General features: G+C 38.8%; 1 protein-coding gene across 3 annotated transcripts in view; it reads left to right on the plus strand.

Moving 5' to 3' along the window:
* col18a1a (collagen type XVIII alpha 1 chain a) overlaps positions 1 to 23,798 on the plus strand; it is an 89,866-nt gene that overhangs the window by 41,795 nt on the left and 24,273 nt on the right. Inside the window, exons 1-5 of one of the 3 annotated variants that reach the window (XM_044365221.1) lie at positions 2,697 to 3,167; positions 12,484 to 13,025; positions 15,220 to 15,303; positions 17,603 to 17,674; positions 22,118 to 22,196. In XM_044365221.1, the coding sequence (XP_044221156.1) occupies positions 2,831 to 3,167; positions 12,484 to 13,025; positions 15,220 to 15,303; positions 17,603 to 17,674; positions 22,118 to 22,196 (1,114 nt within the window). In that variant the 5' untranslated portion in view covers positions 2,697 to 2,830. Of the gene's footprint in view, positions 1 to 2,696; positions 3,168 to 12,483; positions 13,026 to 15,219; positions 15,304 to 17,602; positions 17,675 to 22,117; positions 22,197 to 23,798 lie in introns of those variants that run through there. The other 2 variants (XM_044365222.1, XM_044365223.1) reach the window with 2 other exon arrangements.

The following is a 23,798-nucleotide window of genomic DNA, read 5'->3' on the forward strand; positions in this document are numbered from 1 at the left end:
CAAAAAAAAAAAAAAAAAAAGTATATATATATATACACACACATATATATATATATATATATATATATATATATCAAAACGCCCTCAGGCTAATCCATTGTCGTCTTTGCAATAATAACACTGATTGGAGACAATGTCCTCTTACTGTCTGGATTTTGTCAGTCATTAGGAGTTTGCAGCTCATGCACTTAAGAAAACTGAAAGGGACAAAGTAAAAGAGCAAATCATGCTGGTGGGACTCCCCACAGGAGATGGAAAGTGTAGAACGGCAGTGGGAAGGATGTTTTTTGTGGACATCAAGGATAGGTGATGTGGGCAGGAATGTGCCACTTAACATTTTATGAAAACAGGTTTGTTATTATCAGATGAAATTTTACTTTACTTGCTGTTTGTGTGAGAAACGTTCATGGGTTCAAAGCAGTACAATAATTACTACTTCATTTCTCAGCATCATCACCTGTGCTGTTATTAAGATCTACTTTTGAAGTGAAATTGATTTCTAATTTTCTCTAAAAGCATGTCTGCTATGATGTTGTTTTGAATGATTAACCTATACAATGATGCAGTAAACCACAAGAATCCATTAGCGGGGTTTTCTGAAGTTTAAGGCTAATCATTACCTATCACAAGACAAGAGAGTTTATTACCCAAGGGTTTCCCAAGTCCCAACTTTAAACACTGTTATTTTGGTTTACAGACTTTGATCACTGAGTGTGTCTGACCACTAAAAAGTTAGCTTGTAATGTATCAAGAGCCTGATAAGATTTTGTGATTTTTTTTTTAATTTAACAATATGGTTTGAAAATCACCTTGAAAGTAGTTATTTTCCCACAGAAAGTTGTCATTCTTAATGTTTTTTGTCATACAACTTAACGTACACTATCATTAAATTGTCTATTTTTGACAGTTTTCGAGTGAACAATTGCATGGTTAAGAGTGTGAACTCCTTTTTTTTGCCAGAGGCTCAACTGCAACCAGCCTCTTATGTAGAATTGTGTCACTGAATTTAGGATAGAAATCAACAGACCTACTAAAGAAGACATTTTCTCATGAGAAAAGTCAGTCAGACCCCAATAAAAGACAATCACAAGTCCATTAGTCATGTTTGCCCAAAAGGAAGCTGCTTTTCATATGACTAAGCACAATATTCATCTTTCATTAAGATTCCCATCAGGGCAAAAAGTGCAAAAATAGCCTGGCCTTGTGATAAATAACTGAGCTATATTATTTTCTTTAATAGGTTACATTCAAGAAATTAACTGTTCACTCATCTTTAGTTTCTATCAGCTATATATATGACATGTTGATGAAGCCTTGATTGAGCACAATGATTCATTTTTGGAGGTGCTCACTATTTATGTTTTTTCCTTTTGCAAGTTTTCAAAATTTTCTAGTTTACTTTTCAATTGCCTTGCTGGCTCAGTTGTTCATTATCTCACTTTTCTTAGACCAAACAAACATAATCTTGCAGACAGGGTTCATTTGGATCGTCAGTGACCCCAGGCCATGACAGAGCACTACAGGATAAAGCTGTCAAGATGGTGTCGAGACATTTCTGCATCTCGGCATAAGTGTCTGCAACTTTTATACAGATGCTTGCAAGCTGTGCACAAATTACCCAAGTTCCTTTCTGTCAACAACTGAGGTTACATGCACAAAACGCCTGCCTTTATTTTAAAACCCAGTACTATTAGAGAGACACTTGCACAAACCTCCAGTTCCTTTTATCACTTGGCTCCCATTAGCAGATGTCGAGGGTCTCTGTCAACTGATCCCATAGGCAGAATGAAAAACCAGTCTGGACAAGAAAGCGAGGCCTGGATTACTGTGTAACCACAGAGCACTGAAAACAGGGGTCTAAACTGGTGTGAAGAAGAAATGGCACCATGTGGAGTGAGGACAATTTATACAGGGACATTAGGTTTTGGCTATGTCCAAGCTAGTGGAAGAAAATAAGTTGACACATTTGCATAAAGTAACACTCTTAATTCACCACCGTCTTGATCTAAAAATAAAGCTAAATTGTAAAAATTGTAAAAATTTCACTGACTCGAGTGGATTGAATTTCATTAATTTACACTTAGTGGTTAAATTGTGTTGTTTATAAAGATATTTTTGCTATCATCCAATTCAATAATACATTTACAATAACAAGATACTGGTGTCAGATTTTATCTCAACATACTGTATCAACATATCACAACAGCATAATTGGTTGCATTATTGCAATGGAATGGCTTTAACTGAATGCATTAGAGGTAATTCAACACAGCTGCTCATATTCCAAATCTTCAACAAAGAATAAAATTGTTTTTTATTTGCTCTAAAACTGAAATAAACCAATCACATGACCACAAGCTTTCAGTGCAGTTTCATACATTTTGCCTTTATTTAAGCTAAATCTGTACTTATTATCATACTTTAACAAAGAGAGAGTCAAGGGGAACAAATTGCCCTTCTCTGTAAAACACTGAAAGCATCAGTATTGTACACTGAAAGGCAGGGCTGCCGTAATTCTAAGGTATCAGTCAGCAGGAGAGATCTCTTTTCACTGCTGTGACAAAAGGAGAAGGAGGAGGAAGGAGGAGTTAAGAGAGGAAATATTGCCAGGGCAGCCAATACGGAGCACACCTCCTCCTGCTCTCCCCCTTTACTCTTTTGAATGGGGCACTCTCTTTAGTTCTCCTCTATGCCTAGTTGAGTGTGTGTGGAGACAGAGCTGGAGGAAAGTGTGTGTTAGGAGTGTAGTGGCTGTGTGGACATGTCAAAGTTCACTCTGGGAGCCTGATCAAGCGGGTAGACGTGGTAAAGACTTGACATTACACCCAAGATGAGGACCCAGTTTGGAGTTTTGTTTTTTTTGACCCTGTGGGTGGTCTACTCCGATGCTTGGTTCTGGTCCTGGACTAGTACCACAACTATGGCTCCAACAGTGGAACCTGAGGGGTCTGGTGGTTCAGGTAGTGGAGAAATTCCAACAGAGAATATTGCAAGGCATGGAGCAGAGATCATTGATGAAGGACATGGGATCCACAAGGCTGCGCAGAATTGGGATGAGACTACTGAGGCTCCTCGACTGACCACTCTAATACCTACAACAGAACTGGAGATTGAAGGCACATCAGAAAGGGGCACAGCAGAGATCTCGTCTCGCACACGTAAACCTGGTAATGGCACATCTTCAATAAAGGGTATGGGTTCTGGAGGATCTGATCATTTGAGGTTTGTAGGAAATGTATCGGAACTTGGATCTGGGCTTGAGTCTGAATTGGCATCAGACACTGGGTCAGGTCTTTGGTCTGAATCTGGAGTGCCTAATCAGGCATTAGCAGCTAGCGAGACAGTGGCAACCAGCCAAATTGGTCACATCTTAGATGCAACACAAACACCAATAAGTGAGCAAGAACCTAGCCAAGCCTCCCAAACTAGCCAGACAGCTGTGTATAGCCAGGCACCAGAAATAGTGAAATCAGCATTCGGTGTAGAATCCCCACAATGCTTGTTGCTAGACACTGCTCTTCCTTTCTGCTCTTCCATGGTTGGGGAGAGGTTTGCTGTGCCCAATTATCTCAACCAGAGCAGTGTACAGGAAGTCCAGGTACTCTTGAACGAATGGGCTTGGCTGTTGAGGTCACATTGCCACCATAGTTTGGAGTGGTTTTTCTGCCTTCTCTTGGTACCAAAGTGTGGCCCTCTGGTCCCAACGTTGTTGCCTTGCCGGAGTTTCTGTGAAGTCTTGCGGGACAGTTGCTGGACACTCCTGGATGAGGGACGCCTCCCTGTGGAGTGCCACACTCTACCAGACGAGGAAGATGATGGGTATCAGTGCTTGTCAGTTAGTAACCAGAAAGGTAATCACTGGTTCAAATGAATCCTAATTCTGGCATTCATTTCGAACCAGTTCTCAAAATCCCTACTCCCCAGTTTGTCTGGTGTTTCCACCCAATACCCAATACCCAATACCCTTATCCAATAAATTGACTTTTATCCCAGGCAGCACAGAGTATCAGCAAGATTAACAATGTCTTGGTTCCCGTGCACAGCAAAAGTATTCCGATGAAAATTAAGCATGTTTCGTGCTTGCTAGTCATGTAGTTAAAAGGAAGTTCAGACTACAACATAACAAGCATGGTGCCAGCACTCCTTTCAGTGTATAACCTGTTGCATGTATGTGTTTCCCTTGTCCTTTGGATCGCATGTGACTTACTACTTGAAGGTCATCAAAACACACACATGTAAACACCCGCACACACACACACACACACACAGAGCAGTTGCTTTGTGGTCCATTAGCAAACCCACTAAAGATGTGTATTTTCTTTTGGAAGTTGTTAATTTAAAGGAGACACAGGATCAACAGACATGCTGCCTAAAGTGTAAGGAAGTGACAAGCAAACTTCAAGCATGGCATACCACATAAATGAAATGTGAATTAAATGTATTTCTGTCTCCCAGTTTAACACTTTCAACTATTCAACAACAGAGTTCCTAAATGCAGATTGTAGTGACATCAGAATTACAAAACCGCATAATGTTAAAAATTGTTACATTACTACTTATAACTTTTTAAAATTATCATTAAGAATAAAATACTAGTTGAATGATTTTTGTTTTGTGCCTTAAGCAGACTAACATTTTGTCCAATGATGAGGAAATTGTAGCTGAGTGTGCTGTGCTGAGATATTAGCCTTAATACATTTGCAAAGGACAGAAGTCAAGTTGCGTATGAAACGGATACTTGTACGACTGCATGTCTCTTTTGACAGCGAGTAGCTTGCAGGCAGCTTGAAGTGCATCCTTGAATGGACAGAATGAGTGTTGGTTGTCATGCATGGGAAGCAGTCATATTTGCGTCAGTGCTTTTCATTGGGATGACAATTTGTACAACTGTGCAAGGCTGCAAGTACTTCTGACAGCCTGAAAGTTACTGCACTAATAGGTAACACATTTTAACATGTGAGAATGATAAGGTAAAAGGAATTAATTACTGTTCAAGGCACTTATTTCTGTCTGATCTGGAATGATGTGCATATTCAAGATTGCTTAGTTTAATACAGTTAAGCAGCTGATGAAGTCTTTGATCTCATGTGCTTGTAATTACTGTGTCCAACGATTTAGATTCAATGAATATGGTGTGTGAAATACCAGAACAGCTCAATTGTGTTGTTTGAAATGGCTTTTTTGAACAGCAGTAATAGAGCTGAAGGGTTTTATATGTACATTTCATTAAGGTGATACACACTTACTAACTATCAGCTCGCTGTATCTGAGAATCCTTTCAAGGACTTAAACCAAACAGTACATTACATGCCCCTGGTGACTTAAAAAATGACGGAGAGGATGACTCAGATGTTTATTGCCACTAGTGAGATGCTGATTCACGTGAGAACATCCTGTATAAGTTCTGCATCAAACACTGTAGTATAAAAAAATCTGTTTCCGTGTGGAAGCTGTGCCTCAAATTATTAACGGCTATAAAGTCTAATCCCTGTTACTGGGCTTCTGTCCTGCCCTCCACTGTCAGTTCATATCACTGGGAGTTCAAGACTCTGTCTTTTTACAGCTTCACTATCTTTCTGACAGCTTGCTCCACTGACAGACATGAGAGGACACGATGTCTCTGGTTCCAAGACTAAGTGACAAACCAAGGCCCAAATAGATTTTTATTGCTTTGAAATGTTTATCTCAGTATTTTTTGGTGTGCAAGGTGATAGTGTTTCTACATGTAGAGGGTTGGCATTGGGGTTCATATGGTGTCTTGTCAAAGAATGTTAGCTGTTCTTGCCCTGTTCTGTGTTCTTGCCCTTGTGTAGCAAATGTCACTAATTTTTTCAAATTGCAGACATTGACGCAGATATAAGTAAGGTGTAAGGACTTTTCAACAGCTCAATATGTATTAGGGAAAGCTCAGCAAAAATGAAGGTAACTGTAGGGGCTTCTAGACACATCAGTCCTGACATTGCTAATAGACTCAGGCAATTTAAAACGTGTGACCTTGTTGCCATCTCTTCACCCCTAGGGCAACTTTTATAGGCTCTCCAGTTGCTGGTTAAGCACCAAGGCATGTGTGTTGAGTATTCCCTGTAAGAGTAGTCTTAAGTTATAACTGGAGTGTTTTCAGTTACTCTACCGTAAATCACTCTTGGATAGACAGAAAGCCACTGTAGTCAAGACCATCAGGTATTAAAATTCAGTCATCTTAAAATGCTATTGGTGGACACTACTCATTAGTTTGATTGTTTATATTGGTTGAGAAGGGAGAAGGCTGAGTTGACTTAATATAATGATGTTGGGTTACTATAATCTCTGTAAAGACTCCTTGGATACTTGATTTATATGCTTTGCACCAAAGCTGCAAGATAAGCAATTACTTCAGAATGAAATAAAAGTTGCCTATGAGAATTGTAACTTGAAGTGGTTCCTATTAGAGTGAACAGGCAAAACAAAATGCTTTAATGTCAGATATAGAGGGCTGTGTTTGTACTGAGACATTTTTAAAAGTGGTTAACAAGTTGGTGGGCTTTGGCTTTAAGTTGAATGAGGACACACATTAATGATGAGATGTGCCACAAAGCTCTGTAAATGTGTCCTAAAGCTAAAAACACATTATTCCTCTGTTTTTAGCCTTTATTGTGAACTGTTTCCCACTGTGTCTACCCACTAACGAGCCCTTTGACCTCTCAGATTCACTGATCAGAACCCCTACTATGCAGTGTCTGGGAAGCTTCAGACACGTTTCACTATGTGCAACTCTGTTGGCTTAATGTGTGGGAGGAGGGCATTCTCATTTTGCCTCAGGCCTTAATACCACCCCACTCCTACATCATTTAACTATGACCTGTCATGCAAGAATGTCTCATGATATACTTCAAATTTTTTTTTGGTTTTAGTTTCTTTTGGGTAAATTTAGGGCTGTTATCATGGGGCAACAAGCACAATCACTAAAATATTTTGATGTAGTCTGTAGATACGTGTATGTGGGAGATTACTGTGGGAAGATTGCAGAGATATCAGTGTATGCATGGAAACTTTGTAAGAAATCTGTCAGATGTGATCCTTTTACTACAGGGGGGCTACCCTTGTGGTAGGACGGGATTGTTAGGGCACAATAGCCCCTTTAATGATGTTTTTCCATGGTTACCAGTCTCTTGCTTGAAAGATGAGCAGTCATTCATATCAGGGTCTAGAGGTCAGCTACAATGTATTTTGGTTAGTTCTTAATGGTAAAACCATATCCTGTATGAGAAACTCCATTACTCCCTGTCAGTTTAAGCTGTTTAATTGAAATCAAATGAAATATTGTCCCTGGCCACCACTGTGGTGGTCTAAATAAGATGAAAAGGATGCTTTCATGTTAATGTATACAATACTCCTTTGGTGATATCTGAAGGTCTGTGTACATTCGGTTTATTTTGTGGCTTGTACAGTAAACCCTTTTGGTGGTCTGACACTGATTTGTAGCACTGTGGTTCCATTGAGCCGAGATTGATATTGTATCTCATGACAGAAAGGCCCAAAGCTGGCTCCAGTTATGCATGCTGCTTGCCAGGGAATCATTTTGAGTTGGCTCTCAGGAGGGTTCCAATTATGGGCACAGGGCAGTCTGACTTCTTTGCTGCCAGAAACTTATTGCCCCCTCTGGTTTGTGTTGCAGTAGTACAAAATGAGAACTGATGAGGCAGTGTAGCAAAACACAGTACAGAAGCACTGAAATGGATAATGGATAATGGCCAAATGGTTAGCTTTTGGTTATTTGCATGTTCATGTTAGAATAGAGTAAATTTTAACAATTTTACATTCCACCCTTACATTTCTTTCTTTTGTCAACAAAAGCAGTTTCTTAACTGGAATGGTGGTGTCTCAGCATTTTGGATAAGTTCTGGACCTATTTAGAAGAGTTTCCACTATACCTCCATGAATATCATCAGTACTATTTTCTTCCAGAGTTCTGAAAAGATGTATTTTTGAAGCAGTATGTGGCAAGGGGTTTGTTTAAGCCCAGCATGTTGCCTCAAAAGTTCTTTACTTACAGGTAGAGAACTTGGGAGACAACTTGAACAGTATCATATGACGTCTTCCTCTAAAGTAAAGTGCACAGCTTGTGGTAGACCCATCTTCCTTTTTGTGGTTTGAGAATTATAGCCCATTCTTCAGGGCAAGCCAACATGAAATCTCCTTCCTGGACTGTGATGTGGTTTTCAGTTTAATATCTTTTTCCGACTATTCTGCATCATCAGGTGAAAGTTGGCTCATAGAGTTTTGCAGAACACCCTTTGCATTGAGAAAGGACCATTTATGTGTGGTGTTGATACCTTGATATTCAAAACATCCTGTGTTAATTTTACTTTTTCTGTGTAGTGTCAAATTAAATCAGACACACAGAGACCTGGTTTTGGCTACAGAGCCATTAGAGAACATTTACACATGTATATGCTACAATATATTTATGGAATATGAACAAAAAAGTCACATAAAGATGTAAGTTCCATAAAGTAATCATGGCACCATATCTTCTTGCACAACATAAAGTCCACCTGTTTGTTACTATCTTAGGATTGTTTACATTCTGTGATGCAGCAAATATCCCATGGACACATAAAGATAAAATGCATTTGTCACATTGGATTCTACTAAATGCCTGTCATTGATTTAACATTATAAGCATCGAAAATAACTATTTTTAACCCTGCAAGCAGCCAGCCATACATTGAAAACACAAGATCAAACAGTCTTTAAATAAGCAGAAAGCAAACACAACACCCATATCATGTGACTAATTTTAATTTAATTCACTTTCAAATCAGTTTGCTGACAAGCACCACATAGTTCATGCTGCAAATGCATTAGATTGAAGACTTTTTTTATTTTATTTTTACAACCGTGGGATAGTAATTTTCATGTTTCCAGAGGTGAAGTCTAACACTCCAAATGCAGGGTCAGACCACTGACCAGCTTTTGCAGACTAAGGGATGAGATTATTGCTTTTGTCAGCAGGCCTCGAGGGATGTTTTAAATGGTGATGGAGCGTAGTCTGTGAAATGTCAACGATTTCTGGGACTGTCCAGATGTTTAAATGTTTTCCCATGCATTATACAGCATCCTGTACTTCCCAAAGCTGTATATACAGTCTCATGCTGTATATACAGCTTTATCAACAGGGTATCACAAGCTCTGGTACCCCATCCAGGAATGTTAGGAAATGAAAAAGAACTACGCTTCTAGTCAGTAAGTGGTCTTGACAAGACAAACTAGCACCATAAACCCAGCACCGCTCCATTCATCAACTGTCCTTTTCTATGCCTGATTGGCCTTGGAGCTGTCATTGGTTGACAAAGGCTATTTGAAAACCCTGAAGTGAGATTGCAATTAAAATGCTAATGGTGAACTCTTTGTATACCCAACAATTTTTGATCATTGACAAGGAATGACTGCCTGTCTCTTTGCTGACAATGTGGGCACATTGAACAGGCTTCAGCAAAAGCATTCCTTTGCAAGAGTAAAACCTTTTCATCTGCTTTGGATTTGGTAATTGTCATTATTTGCTGTTTCAAACTTCTTTCTTTATTTGCATCTACCACAATTCCATAAGGATACCTCTTTAGATGTGAAGGAAATAGTTATAGTTTTCAATCATGGGCTAGTTTAACACTTTTCTTCTATAGTAAGGTCTTTTTGGTAAATTATGAACATAGACCAAAGAACGCACATCTGTTCGCATGACTGATGAGTAATAGGTGAGATGTTTCACTGATGAGGGGTTTGGGAAGCTTCGAACCTGCACACACGTTTCAAGACATCTGATTTTCTAATGCATTTCACAAACGAGCAGCAGATATCCTTGCTGTCCGTTTGGTAAATGCATCAGAAAATCCGATGTCTGAATGATGATGATGTTGTGGTGAGAGGACGTTGAGACTTGACCCTCCGAGGAATGCTGCCTGCTGAAGGACAAGCGGCTCTGTTTGAGAGATGCGCCTCACATACCAGCCCATTACAGACCTTGAAGTTTAATCTGCATACAAATCAAATTTTTTTTATGACTGGCTGCCAATATATGCTTAACAAATTTCATATTTCTTTCAGATTGTAGAAGGAAGACAATCACAGCAAGTAGAGACATTTTTCCTGTACAACCGTTGTCATTCAGAGCAAAATCATTATCGTTGCGTTTCATTGCGTAGAGAGATACCATACATGCCCAGTTACGGAGTGTGTCTGCTTCAAAGATATCTTGCATGTCAGCTACAGCACCCATAGCAGGAAGATTACAAATTAAAATGGTGTGCTTTTCCACATGATGGATTTCACCTTGAATTACTACAAAGTTTTGCCTTTTTCAACCCTCCTCTGGCTGAGATTGTCTACATAGACGGGAGCCACGTTCAGACATGTGAACACAGGCCCAGTGAAGAGACCCTCAAGGTTTCTCGTTCTGACTTTATCAGAGTAAACATCTGGTTGGCCTAGTGCAAATGATAGTGCATTGTTAGCTACCATCCACACGACAGTCAAGGATCCAGTTTATCTCAGGTGTTCTGAACCTTGGAATCATTTCATGATTAACATTTTCTTATCTAGGTAGAAAATGTGTGTTTTATGCTCAAAACTATCTCTTTTTGTCTGGCTTTCAGCTGACTAAAATATGCTATATTAGATACATTTTATTATATTTTCTACCAACATCTTATTTTGAAAACTTTTCCACACTTGTATCACTTACCTTAATGTGCTTTTCCAAATTTGTTTGGTATTTTTGGCATGTCTGTATATAAAGGGATGAATCTTCTGAAATGTCAGTCCCATTTGCGCAAACGGGAACTGCATAATTCATACTGGAAAGTATTATCATTACTGTCCTGTTAACAGCTTGACTGGGTTCTCTTTTAGCTCAGATTCAAAAGAAAACATCTTTAGTTCTCAGACAGCATGCAGAATATCCAGACTCGTGCTGATGGTTGTACAGCAGAAAGCAGGACCTCGGGTTCAGCTGAACACCTCGTGTGTTTAAGCTCTCAACAAAGCCAACAGCCGACCTCACTGATCTCCTGCACTCATGGCAGTGGGGAGGCTTTGAACTGACCAATAGAGCTTGAACATTAGTCACCAGGTGGTAAGCCAAAGCATTCCTTCAAAGAACGAGAAACTATGTCAAGTGTTCTCCCAAAACAGTGATTTTAGTGATTTTCTTTTAACATGAGGACACATCACTGCTGATCAAAGTGCAAAAGGTTTAGTCTGAAGTTTGATGCAAGTAAAACGAAAACAGTGAAACGTCTTCACCAAGTATGTCAATACATTGCTCTTTGTGTTCCTTGTATTCCCTAAACGCCCCCAGTTATTATGCACTGAATCACCCAGGGCGATGGAAGAGTGAGCAAAGATATGCAGGAGGCCCAGCTGTTGGTCCCTGTGTGCCCTGCAGCAGTGGGGCAGTGACATTTAGCAGATGTCATACAAGTCAGAAGAGTTTTGCTGGGCACAATAGATTGATCAGTGGTCAAGATTCAAAGTTTCTGAATACATAATTTAAAAAAGAATCTAATTGGTGTAAGTGGTTGCAGTTTCCTGAGATATATTAGCTCTTTACAAGAGAGACCTTGCCATTTGTTGTCATCTACACTCAGTTGAGTTTGTGATTAATGATTACAGTCAAAGACAAACACATAGTGACTTTAGTGCTGCAGGTTTCATCTTGATTTTTGCTCTTATGCCACATTTACCTCAGACCCGTCTATCATTACATTTATTGATAAGGCTTAAATCTTCTTTAGGTAAATACAACATAGCAAAAATATTTTAAAAAATTGCAATTTTTCCTGACATAAATAGACTCAGATTTAAATGGAAAGTTGTTTTGATTCAGATACTGTATTTAAGGACGCTTTAAGCCCTAAAAATTTCTTATGGCTCGAAAAAATTTATGGCTGTTCTTATGCTTCAGTTTTGTGTTTACTATTCAAAATTAAATTGAAATTCTCCTCCCTTCACTCAGGTTTTGTCTTTGGAATACAAGAGTTACAGTGTCTATTCAAGTGATCTGCTTTTCTTAGTCTCACATGACCTGTTCTTTGCCTTTTTGGGGAAGTCAGAGTTTCTGGTAGATTTAACAGCCCTTTCCATATTTTGGTCTGGAAGTTATAAAAAAGCTTGTTTGTTTGTGTTCCCTTGAGCAGAACCTCTTTGCCATTGCTTCTCAAAAAAGCTTAGGAATTGCGGTAACTTTCCATTTTATGAAATGTGTTTGTTTTTTTTAACATTGCTTTAGAAAGAGGGGAACCATTGAGCTGCCAGTAGTTGTTCGTTTCTTTCTACTTCAGCAAAGACTCAAAATACCACAGTCCAGACACGATCACACTAAGTCAACCACCAACAGCTTAATAGAGCATGGTCTAACACCATACCCTGCCATGCTGCCCTCCCTCTTAACCAGCAGTTTATTTTATGCATATTGTGGCCTCACATCCCGTTTCTCTTCCTCTCTAGAAGACAGTGGAGTCTCCCTGCTGCAGCTCATTGGGGACCCTCCTCCAAATGAGATCACCAGAGTCTATGGGCCAGACAACAGCCCTGGCTTCGTCTTTGGCCCCGATGCCAACACGGGCCAGCTGGCGCGCGCCCACCTGCCGAGCCCATTCTACCGAGACTTTGCCCTCATCTTCAACCTGAAACCCACCTCAAACAAGGGAGGCGTCATCTTCTCTGTCACAGACGCCGCACAGCAGATCATGTATGTGGGTGTTAAACTGTCAGATGTGCAGGGCGGCAACCAGAATGTGATCCTGTACTACACAGAGCCTGACTCCCAGCAGTCTTACGAGGGGGCCAGGTTCCTTGTGCCCTCCTTGAGGGATACCTGGACCCGTTTTGCCATCGCTGTGAGGGATGACAGGGTGATGTTCTACCTCAACTGCGACACAGATCCTCAGGTGATACGCATAGAGAGGTCCCCGGACGAGATGGAGCTGGAGGCTGGTGCTGGAGTCTTTGTCGGGCAAGCTGGAGGGGCTGATCCCGATAAGTTCCTGGTGTGTATACAGGCTTTGACTGTTTAGGAGGAAACAATATTCAGGCCCAAGAAATAAGGATATTAAAGGGATATATAATATAGAAAGTTACACCTTATTTATTGAAAAGCTTTCATAGTGGATAAATAAATACTTGCTTTGACACTAAATCTTAGACTAATGGGCTTAAACTGCTTCTTTCTGCAACCAACATTAACTGTGATGAAGACAGATCTCCTGCTGCTTTGATGCTGATGTTTTGATTTTCCATAGTCAGGCATGTGAAACATTGCAGCTGAATAACTCTCATATGATTTGATTGCTCAAATTGGTCTACTCGAAACCATAATATAAATGTCTACATCGCCTCACCTTCCTCTTGAGAGTAGTCTGCAAATAATTGGAAGGCCTCACAGTAGGGATGTTATTAACGTCTGTCATTTGACTGCTGTAAATCCAGCAGTTGACTTAAACAACTGCTGACCTTAGCTGTTAAAGGGTTATAGTTGTTCACCCATGGCTACCTGTGCAGAGAAAACATGTAACCACAAGCATACAATCAGTGAGAATTGTTCATTCTGATTATGTGCATGCTGCTAATTATTTTGAATCATGGACTAAAGTTGTTTAACACAAATCAAGCAAAAGAGCAAAACCATTAAATTCTGCATAGGCATTGAAACAATTTGCGTTGAGGGAAAAATAACATTTATCTAACTTAGTTTTGACAAATTGTTTTATGTCCTGGTAATTCACTCAGAAACTGCATTGGAATTAACTCTTTAGACTCTATGGCAAATAGTTTGACAACTATAATCCCAGATGTAAGAAAAAAAAAAAAAGAATAAATTTCATTGCTTTTGAAGTGACACCTGAAAAAACAACCCAGGTCCCTTGGGGTGAGGAGCTATGTTTGATTGTTTTGTCAAAAAGACCTAATTCAGATCATGAAACCAGAATGGCACAAATAGATTTTGACTAACTCTACAGAAGAGAGCCAAAAAAGGGTGGTTGTACCCTCCATCCACTGCTAAAAAGTATCTTTTAATAACAATGATTACATAAATAAACTAAGAGCTATTTACTCTACTAAATATGTCCAAATCCTAAAAGGGTACTTCCCACCTGGCTCAAAGCTCAAGAAATACAGTTTTTAGTGTTTGCCCAGCTGAAATCTCATTCCTTGCTTCCTCTCTAGGCTATAACACTTGTTTAATCTTTTTTATTGCCATGTTTGTGGACAGCTGTTTATTTTGTTGTAAACCACTTTGTAACTCTGCTATACAGCCCAAGTTTTTATTTTTTACATTGCACCAATTAAACCCATCTAAAGTATTTCCTTGTGGCTAGATATTTTGTCAGTATTATAAACAGGAATCTAACTCGACGTCTACTTGCAGCACTTTTTGGCCATGTGCTATTTATTGACCTTTGTATGGCCCTAAGCGAGAGAGGTCTTGTGAACTTAATTTTCCTAATCAAATTAAGGCTCGATGAGGTTCTTTGGTATCTAAATATTTACATTATGTATTTATAAAAAGAACATTCCATTCTGAAATAGGAATTGTTCAGCGGATGTCCTCTTTTACTATCCATCACTGGTGAAAACACACTACAGTGACAGTTCAGTCCTCCTCATGAATAGCATCTAAGATTTATTGTTGAGATCTAAAGCAATTAGTTAAAAAAAAAAAAAAGACTGTAACATGTAAGAAACCCTTTAAAAGCCTGTGTAGAGAAAGACAGGGTTGAAATTTCACAAAGCCTTTGTTATTTATCTTCAAAGTTCTCTTAAAAAATCCATTTGACTTTTTTTCTCAGGACATAAATGTGTCCTGAAGAGTCAACTTCAAATAATGGAAACCACCTCTTCATACCGAGCTAATGGCCCTTTGATAGGCATGAAGATAGCATTCATGCTATCTCTGAGTATCCTGTGTGGGAACATGTATCAGATCGTGTGTGTATGAGGCAGAGATAGTGCCACTTCACAGACTGAGGCTAAAACTGAAGACATCAATAGCTCCTCTGATTGTGTGGAAAAGGGGGAATTCCCTGAGAAATATTCCGTAGACCTTAGCTGCAAGTTCAGAGATAACCATCCATAGTTGTACTTTAAAAGCAAGACATTTTGTGTGTGTGAGAGAGAGGAAGTGCTGCTCTGACATGATTATATCATTAAAGATCAAAACACCATGTCCTTGTTTTGCAACAGGGGGTGATCGGTGAGCTGAGGGTGGTGGGAGACCCTCGTGCAGCTGAGAGGCACTGTGAGGAAGATGAAGATGACTCAGATATGGTGAGTGTCAACTAATCTTATTTTGGAGATAGGCAGGGGAGTATTGATAATGTATGTTGAAAGGTTAAAAAGGTATTTGATAATTATACAGTTGCAACAATTAACTACACAACTAACTTGATAATTGATTAATCGTTTTTAGTCATTTTTTACTAAAAAAATGTCCAAATTCTCTGATTATAACTTCTCAGATGTGAATATTTTCTGGTTTATTTCATCTTCTATGATGGTATAACTGTCATATATCATAATAACTAAATATATTTGGGTATGGACTGTTGGCTGGGTCAAAAGAAGACATTTGAGGATGACATCTTGGGCTTTGAGAAGCAGTGGTTGACTTTTTTTTTTATAGCTTAACAACCCTAACTAAGCACAGCAGAACTGTCAAACTATTTTTGCTGCAGCGTCATCCACATGTAGCTAAAGAAAAAGTGATACTCACTATTAAAAGTTTGGAGAATGGGGTCTTTTTTTGTAACCCTTCCAAAACCAAAAACACAGAGCGTAAAAGTGTAAGAAATGGATTAAACAGTGTAACGGCAGTTGTTAGCATGTCCGGCTAACTAGCTTAACATTACTACGTACTGTAGTGAAAAAAAATCATTCACAGCTGGCACATCCACTGTGTAGTATTTCCTTCTGTGTGGAAGCTGGTGCTGAACATTATCAGAGTTTAGGCAGTTATCCTCATACCTAAAGCCTATTTTCTTGTCAAGGTAACGTTAATGTAAAAACATACTTTAAGAAAATATGAAAAAATGCAGTATTTAACCTAAGCAGACCAACAATGTTATCTTGAAATGAAAAAAAATCATACTTATAATACTAGGATTAACGAGCTCTACACTACAATACAAGAACAATGCTGGTTCTGACATTGTTCAACAACAATCAACTGGTTCTGACAGCTGTCAGCTGACAAAATCGATGGTTGTCAATTAGAAATACAAAGCCTACTTTTGTCTACCTCTGTCTTTTGTCTCAAATAAAGGATCCATTAAGATTACTAAGAATTTTGAGTTAATTTTGGGTTAATCTGCCCCTTATTATAAACTGCATATGTGCTGTGCGAGAATGAAAAGATTGACAGGCATAGCAACAGTAATTAAGGGGGTAAGACATAGTGGACAGTAAATTCTGTTCAAATTCATGTGTAAGTTGCTAGACATAGTTTACCACAGAGCAACAGCAGATTAATGGGATTTCACTGGGCTTTGTTGATTTATTCCATCACTTATTACCAATAATAAATCCATAGCAGATAAGCATCTGAGAGCTGTCTTTTCACCACCGACCCTGACCACCCACGCACAAACACAGGTGCCTCACTGCAGCCCACCAGCAGCCTTTACTGTTGTTTAGTAAAACATTGACCTCACAGCTGCTCTGCTTGCTCGGACCACCAAAACCTCGTCCTTACTGACAGAATAGCGTTCAAGTCTTTACCACTTGTTGTCATCAAATCTTTAGATGTTGCTTGGATTAGATGGGAAAATCACATTCCAAGTGGAAATGACAGGTTTCTGATTTCAGGATGTGCCTTTCATCGCAAATGATAACCTCACACACAGCTGTTTTCCAGTATAATTTACACATTCTAGATATTGAATTACCAAGCACTCTCCAATCCAGTAGAAGTATATAAGGCTCATTTAAAGGATTTGATACAACAAATATACAAGACTTCATGGCATTAAGTGTGGAGACATACTGTAGAGTACTAACAATACACCTTAATTTGACGAGGTAAAAGGCTCATTGAGATTAAAATATCTGTTCCAAGAGGGACCCAGCCAAGAAGACGTAAAAAAAGAATAAAAATTTGCATATCCTTGTTATAACATATGGGCCCATATCTCTTTTGTCCCCTGTAAGCGGAGCTAAAGGACACTTTCATTATATTTATTATTCTTATTATGATGCCACTATTATTATTTTTTATCTATTTGACTAAGTGTCTTTTACGTTATTCTGTGTTTTATTTTTACTGACCATCTATATATCTATCTGTCTATAAATACAACACAGACAAATACAATAGGCCAATAATACTGTCACACAGAGCACAGTAACTTAAAGATTAGACTGTTATTCCAAGGTCTTAACAGCTGTTATGAAATTTTACCAAAAATTCAAATAAAGAGTAATGAGTAGACACACATGGTGTAAGTACCACACACACAGTTAAATGAGCGTTCTCTTTAGGGTGTGTAATTGTCAATGCAGTGAATAAAACAAAGAACGTCTTGTGAACATCTTTAAAATTAATTGTAAAATGTCTGATTGGTGTCCTCAGGCTTCAGGGGATGGAAGTGGCTACGGAGAAACCAGACCGCTAAAACCAGCCCTGGAGAAACATACATGGACGGTAAGTTCTTTTTCTTATTAAGAAGGTTTGACAATATTCACCTGCTGCTATTTTGTTTTCCCTCATTATTAAAGCTTGGCTAATCAGTTAGGTTGCTCCTCTCACTGTTCTTGAAACGTCATGGGTTGGTTAACCATTACACTTGATGTAAATTGATGAATGTCTTTAGAGTGCAAGAGTGAGAAGGATGCTTCTGTCTTACACATTTGGAAAAGACTTTTTACATAGAGTTGCCTCTCAGACTAGAAAGGAAATCACTTTGGTGAGTTGAGAGTTAATGATAAAATCATTCTGAAATTGTATTCTTGTTATTTGCTAATAGCTTTCCAAACAGATGCTAAAAAAATCAAGCTTTTAATGTTTTGGTATAGTTATTCTGCAGGGGATTTACTTGGTGTCAGGTGAAGTTTGGACAGATGAAGCTGTGGACTTGTCACCTGGATGAAGGCCTAAACCAACAGATTTTGCCTGAGGGCTGATAGTTTGTAGTGTTTTTGTATCTTTTGGTAACCATGCACAACCATGCACACAACCATATTTGCACATTTGTCTTTAGGCAGAAGCACACTATCATACTTAGGCTATTCTCTATTCTCTAAAAAATTCTAATTTTGTGTCTTTCTGTCTTTTCCTCCATCACTGTCCTTTTTGTCACTCCATTTATCACCTGCCTTTGTCATCCTGTCTTCCTCTCTCTGTTTTATGTCTCTCTCACACTCACAAACAATCAGATTCCACAGGCACCCACTCACCCTCAAAGATAGCCACACAGACTGAAATGTAGCACAACCTCCACCATTGTGCGTGCATGTACTCCCACTCAATTATAGAGTTGACTTAGAAAAACCAGATGTCAATTTGGACTCGATCTGATCCAAGTCAAGGGGCCCACCGCCTCAAGGCTTTGTTATTCTGACTGGTTTCTCAATCAACAATGTACAGGAACTAACAGAAGTGGAAATAAAGTCAGAGAAGGAGACAGAGAGGGCAGGTTCATGGTACCTTATGTCAGAAGTCTCTTGTCTTCAACCTGCCTGGTCATTACTGCACTACTTACAAGGGGCTTTTCCATCTATCCGATAGGTATTAATTAGCATCATACGTAATGTAGTGTAAAAGATAACAGCTGGCATGTAATGCCTACCTGCCGAGGTTTTTTCCATCTGATGTCTGTTCACACCCAGTATAACCTACACTCTGCGCAATTGTCCAACCAGTGCGATTGAGACAAGTCCAGACAAAGACATGTTAGAGAGGGAGAGTCGTATAAGTGAAACTTTCCATTTTGTCATCCTGGAATTCATGGTGATAGATGACAGAGCCAGTCAGTCATCCTTAACAGTGTCACTGCTGGAATCCAAGTGTCCCCTTCAGCATAAAGCCTAAAGAGGAAATGTTTCTGGAGCGTAAATCTGACTTGATGTGGTGTGTATGATTGTTTCAGATGATGTCAGTGAGTTGCTATTGGTAACTGTTTCTGATGTAAACTATGTTCAGGAAGAACTACAAATCACTTGAAAGTAAATTTTTTCAGTTTTATGAATCTTTTATCAGCAAATGAAATGAAGTCTCTTGTATATTTTATGTTAAAGTATACAGATGTCATTTGTACATATTTTCTACCATTTGTGATGTGATTTTGCTGACAAATGACATACAAAAAACATACACACAAGTTTTAAAATCTGCAATCTGGACAGTCCTTACGTGTTACTCTGTACAAAACAATCCTTTAGTCACATTCAGTAAGCAGATGCTGTCCAGAGAATACAATCAACATATTTAAACTGATTACTAAGTGATGATGAAACAGAAAGGATGCAAATCTGCAAATCAGTCTCAAATCAGTGTTGTGAAATTACCTAACACTCTTCTTTATGAATCTCACAGGAACAGATGACATGGAAAGCCAATTCTATGTCATGTTTGCATTTGTGCATGCAGTAATGACTTTGTATCCATTGAATCTCCACCAAATAACACAGAAATGTTTATCATGTTGTGTTTGCAGCAACAGGGGCTGTTAACCTCACTGCGTAAGATAATTGTTGTTTGAATTTGCAAAAGTTAAGCTGCTGCTAAAACATGACAAAGGAGCTTCAAAAAGGTGCTTTTTTTGTTGAATTCAAAAAGCCAAGCTGCTAACTGATTAGCTAGGAGGCAAGTTGACTGTTGTGCATTTAGTTTGTAGTTTTATGCAAGACCCATAAGGGTCAGACAAATGAAACTCAAGCCTTGATTGATGTATTATAAACAGCTGGTTTTTCTTTTCACTGCAGACCAACCACAAAAATGTGCAAATTCCAATTAGATTCCTTGGTGATACTTCATAGGGCGCGCACTGAAAAAAAATATCATGCTACACTGCTTTGGAGGTGGAATATGTTCATTGCAGAGGGAGCTGCATACCTGCTCTTAGATTCAGGGTAGTGTGGTTCAAATCCATCAACACTATGTTCTAAAGATTGGAGCCTCCCACCCATCATCCCCTGCTATGATGGATAGGTGAAGGAGTGAACAAGCAGGGTATTCTTTATCGCATTAATACATAAATCAACTTAGAACAGTCAATAGCGGTCTGGTCAAATTCTTAGCATAGTCAGTGCTCTGTAACACAGTGGGGGGAGTTTCTCAGGAAGAAAACTGGTTAATTATCAACACTGGCTTCACTTCAGCTGCCCCCTTTGCTACATTCTTCATCCCACTCCTCTCTTGAATTCCACAGGTGACAATTCGAGGAGTGTCACCGGTGAAGAATGAGTTACAGACAGGGGGATATTTGCATTATCCCCCCCCCCCTCTCTTTTTACCCAAAGGCAGTTTTTTGGTAGCAGAAGTGACCCTACGTCCCCCAACCTTTGATTGCTCCTGTTGCTTGTCTCAGTCTTGTTGTGTATTTAGTGATGCAAGATTGTTGGCTGACTGGAGTTTGGCCTGTCTTTTCTTTGTCTGCAGACACACAAATAAACACATGAAAACATCTAATGCATAAACAGACTAATTTTTAAATATATTAAAGGATAAGGCTGGCGATTTTCTATATTTTTCTTATTATCACTGAATCTAATAGAAGCAACTGATAAGTTGAGACTCTGGGGTCCAGGTATGAAGACCCTTGCATGATTTGTGCTTCTTTAAAGGATATTGCTGGCGATATTCTATGTTTTTCTTATTGTGAAACGATCTCATGTGCAAAGCCAAACCAACAATGACCTGATCCTACTTTCTAGTATTGTGTGTGTATCCAAAGCCTGATCTTACTCCTTCTTGCTGTAGACCTCCGTTGTCCAAAAAGTGTTAAAAGCACAATTATGAGTTACATCGTTGGGTGACATTTTCCTTCACAAAGAAGAGTTTGTTTAGAAACGGCTCCAAAGAGTAATAACAGCAATCAAGTTTTCAGTCAACAGAGAGTAGTTCTGTAGAAGGCAGATGCCACCATGCATGCATGGGAACACAGTTCTGTTTACAGTGCTTTGCTCAAAGAACTTCAGAACTACAGAGACTGAAAACGTGATTGCCGTTATTAGTCTTTGGAGCCATGTGTATACATAGAAAATCGCCAGTCATGTCCAATAAGGTCTTTTTACATTCAACAATTAATTATAAATTAATTAGTTACATTAAATACAAATGAGAAGTTAGGCAGAAGAAAGTTTGACACATTTTATTTGATCGTGGGGTTTTATTAGTTCAGCTGTGGAGATTAAAAGTGGGGTTTGGAGTGGCAGAAATAGGATGACCACACACACACACACAAATACCAATGAAAGTTTGTGTATGTCATTTGTATTGCAAAGGAACATATTAATTGTACTCCAGTTGTCACCATAACTCTAAATAGTGAAATTTTCCAACTGCAGGCTAGATCGGTGTGATACACTTGAGGCTGTGCTCGCTGACTGCCTTAATAAGGCTCACACACAGGGAAGTTTTGCAATGGAGGCCAGGCATGAGATGTCTGACAGTGATTAACACATCTACTGCAATTACTGAAAACAATAACAATTTGCCAAAAAAGAAACGGTTTTGCTGGGTTTGCAATGCACATGTTGACTCAATCATGTTTAAAAAAAAACAAAAAAACAAAACGTGGTGTGGGGCTTGGAAACAATGTTGTTAGCTTGGGGGAGAGCTTTGCTTGAACTCAAACTTTAAACATTAGTGTAGCTGAATGGTAACATAGTGCTGAAACATGAGTCATTTTTGTTGGGATTGTTTAGGATTAATGTTAACAAGCACTACTTTTTCCCATGCCGTGAAGTGGTTCTTAAATTGTTTTCAACGTTTTTCAGGGGGAATACCAGTGGAAACAATGTGGAGGCTGTGTAGCTCATGACTCAGTTTTGCAGGATCAATAGAGCCTTTGGCATCCAGTTAATGTAATCAGTTGCCTCATAAATATGGTCTTTTTCTCTCTGTTGCTTGATTTTCTTCTTGCAGACTAGTCCTCCATCTTCCCGACCCATTCAACAGCCACCCGTGATCAGGAAAGAGGAGGCGTCAATTACAAGAGAGACAGGTGAGTTTGTCTGACCACAGTAAACACTTGCATGTGTATAATTTCACTTTAAAAGATGAGAAATAGATGTTGTACTTCCACATGCTGACATGTGACTCAGCTCACCTGCCGTGTGAGGAATTGAATGTTTATGACAATACATGCTGTTGCAGAGATCACGTTTCTTGAACATGCATAGCTGAGCTAGTCAGAGCTTGCTGTAAACCAATTTAGTGACAAATGTCTCCATCTAGTGGACATCAGGACTAATGCAATATGGGGTTGAAAATCCTTCATTTGTAAGGGAAATCAGGACAGTATCAGGACAGGCATTGCTTACCATGTAAATTACATCAATTGCATTTTCATGGTCTGTGCTTGAATTCTGATTACATTTCTATATGTGTGTAGATTTTTTTTCAATTTATTTTTCTGAATTTATATTTCAATTTATGTAGAAAAATGCTGAACATTTCTCTACATCCTGTCATCCAGGGGAATACATAGATTGAAAATAATTTAGTTTGTTTTATACTTGTACTAGCTTAGAATGTGTTGATTAATTTTTCATGAGCTACACTAGCAGCGTGGCTGTAGGGACGGCAATGTCTGTAGGTCCAACACTTTGGTCCTGACTGAAATATCTCAACGACTATTGGATGGATTGCCATGAGATTTCTTACAGGCATTCTTGCTATTGTCATGAAATTTGCTACAATGTTCCTGTCATGATTAATTGTAAAAACTTTGGTGATCACTTAACTTTTCATCTAATGCCATCATCTGGTCCAAAATTTTATCTGTCCGATCCTTTAGTTTATGAAGTACCTGCAAAACTAATGACATTCCCAGTAGTAGTAGTACTTTAAGAAGAGAAATCAAGACTTATGTCATGTCCGGTTATGTCTAAGTTCGTTTTCAATAGATACCTTCATCAGATAGCACTTTGTGTTTGTTTTGATGATGCTATTACTGTCTGCTACTCAAAGTATCTAAGTCTAAACGATTTTTTAAATTTTTCATGTCTGTCTTAAAACGACAGTCAGGTGTCCATAAGAACAGTGAAATAGGTTTTCCTTGCTGTAATCATTCCTCCTGTTCATTCTGGCTATTAAAAGATCCTCTTCAAATGTGCTTTCAATGGAAGTGATGGGGGCCAAAATCCACAGTGTGTCCACACAGTCAATTTGTGCAAAAATGCATTTAAAAGCTGATCTGAAGCTTACATGAGGCTTCAGCAGGCTGAGTTAATCATATCAAGTGGATATCTGACACATTTACAGTCTTTCTAGCATTAAATTCCCTCAGTGTTTTCCTGTTGAGCTGCAGTGGAAGTATAGTTACAAAAAGAGGAACTTTGACTAATTTGGACAGCTAAAGGTTCATATTAGCTTCAGAAAATGCATTATGAAGTAATCTTCTATGAACAGGAGGAATGATTATAGCAAGAAAAACCTATTTCAATGTTCATTTGGGCACCTGACTATTGTTTTAAGACAGACTGGAAAAATTGTGAACTCGTCCTTTAAGAATATTACATTTTCAGTAAATTTGCTTTTACTAAAGCACCGATACTAGAGAAGGTATTTAGGTCTTTGTCCACAGAGAAAAGGCAAGCCAAGG

The sequence above is a fragment of the Thunnus albacares genome, chromosome 11 (genome assembly GCF_914725855.1).
Source record: "Thunnus albacares chromosome 11, fThuAlb1.1, whole genome shotgun sequence".
NCBI lineage: Eukaryota > Metazoa > Chordata > Actinopteri > Scombriformes > Scombridae > Thunnus > Thunnus albacares.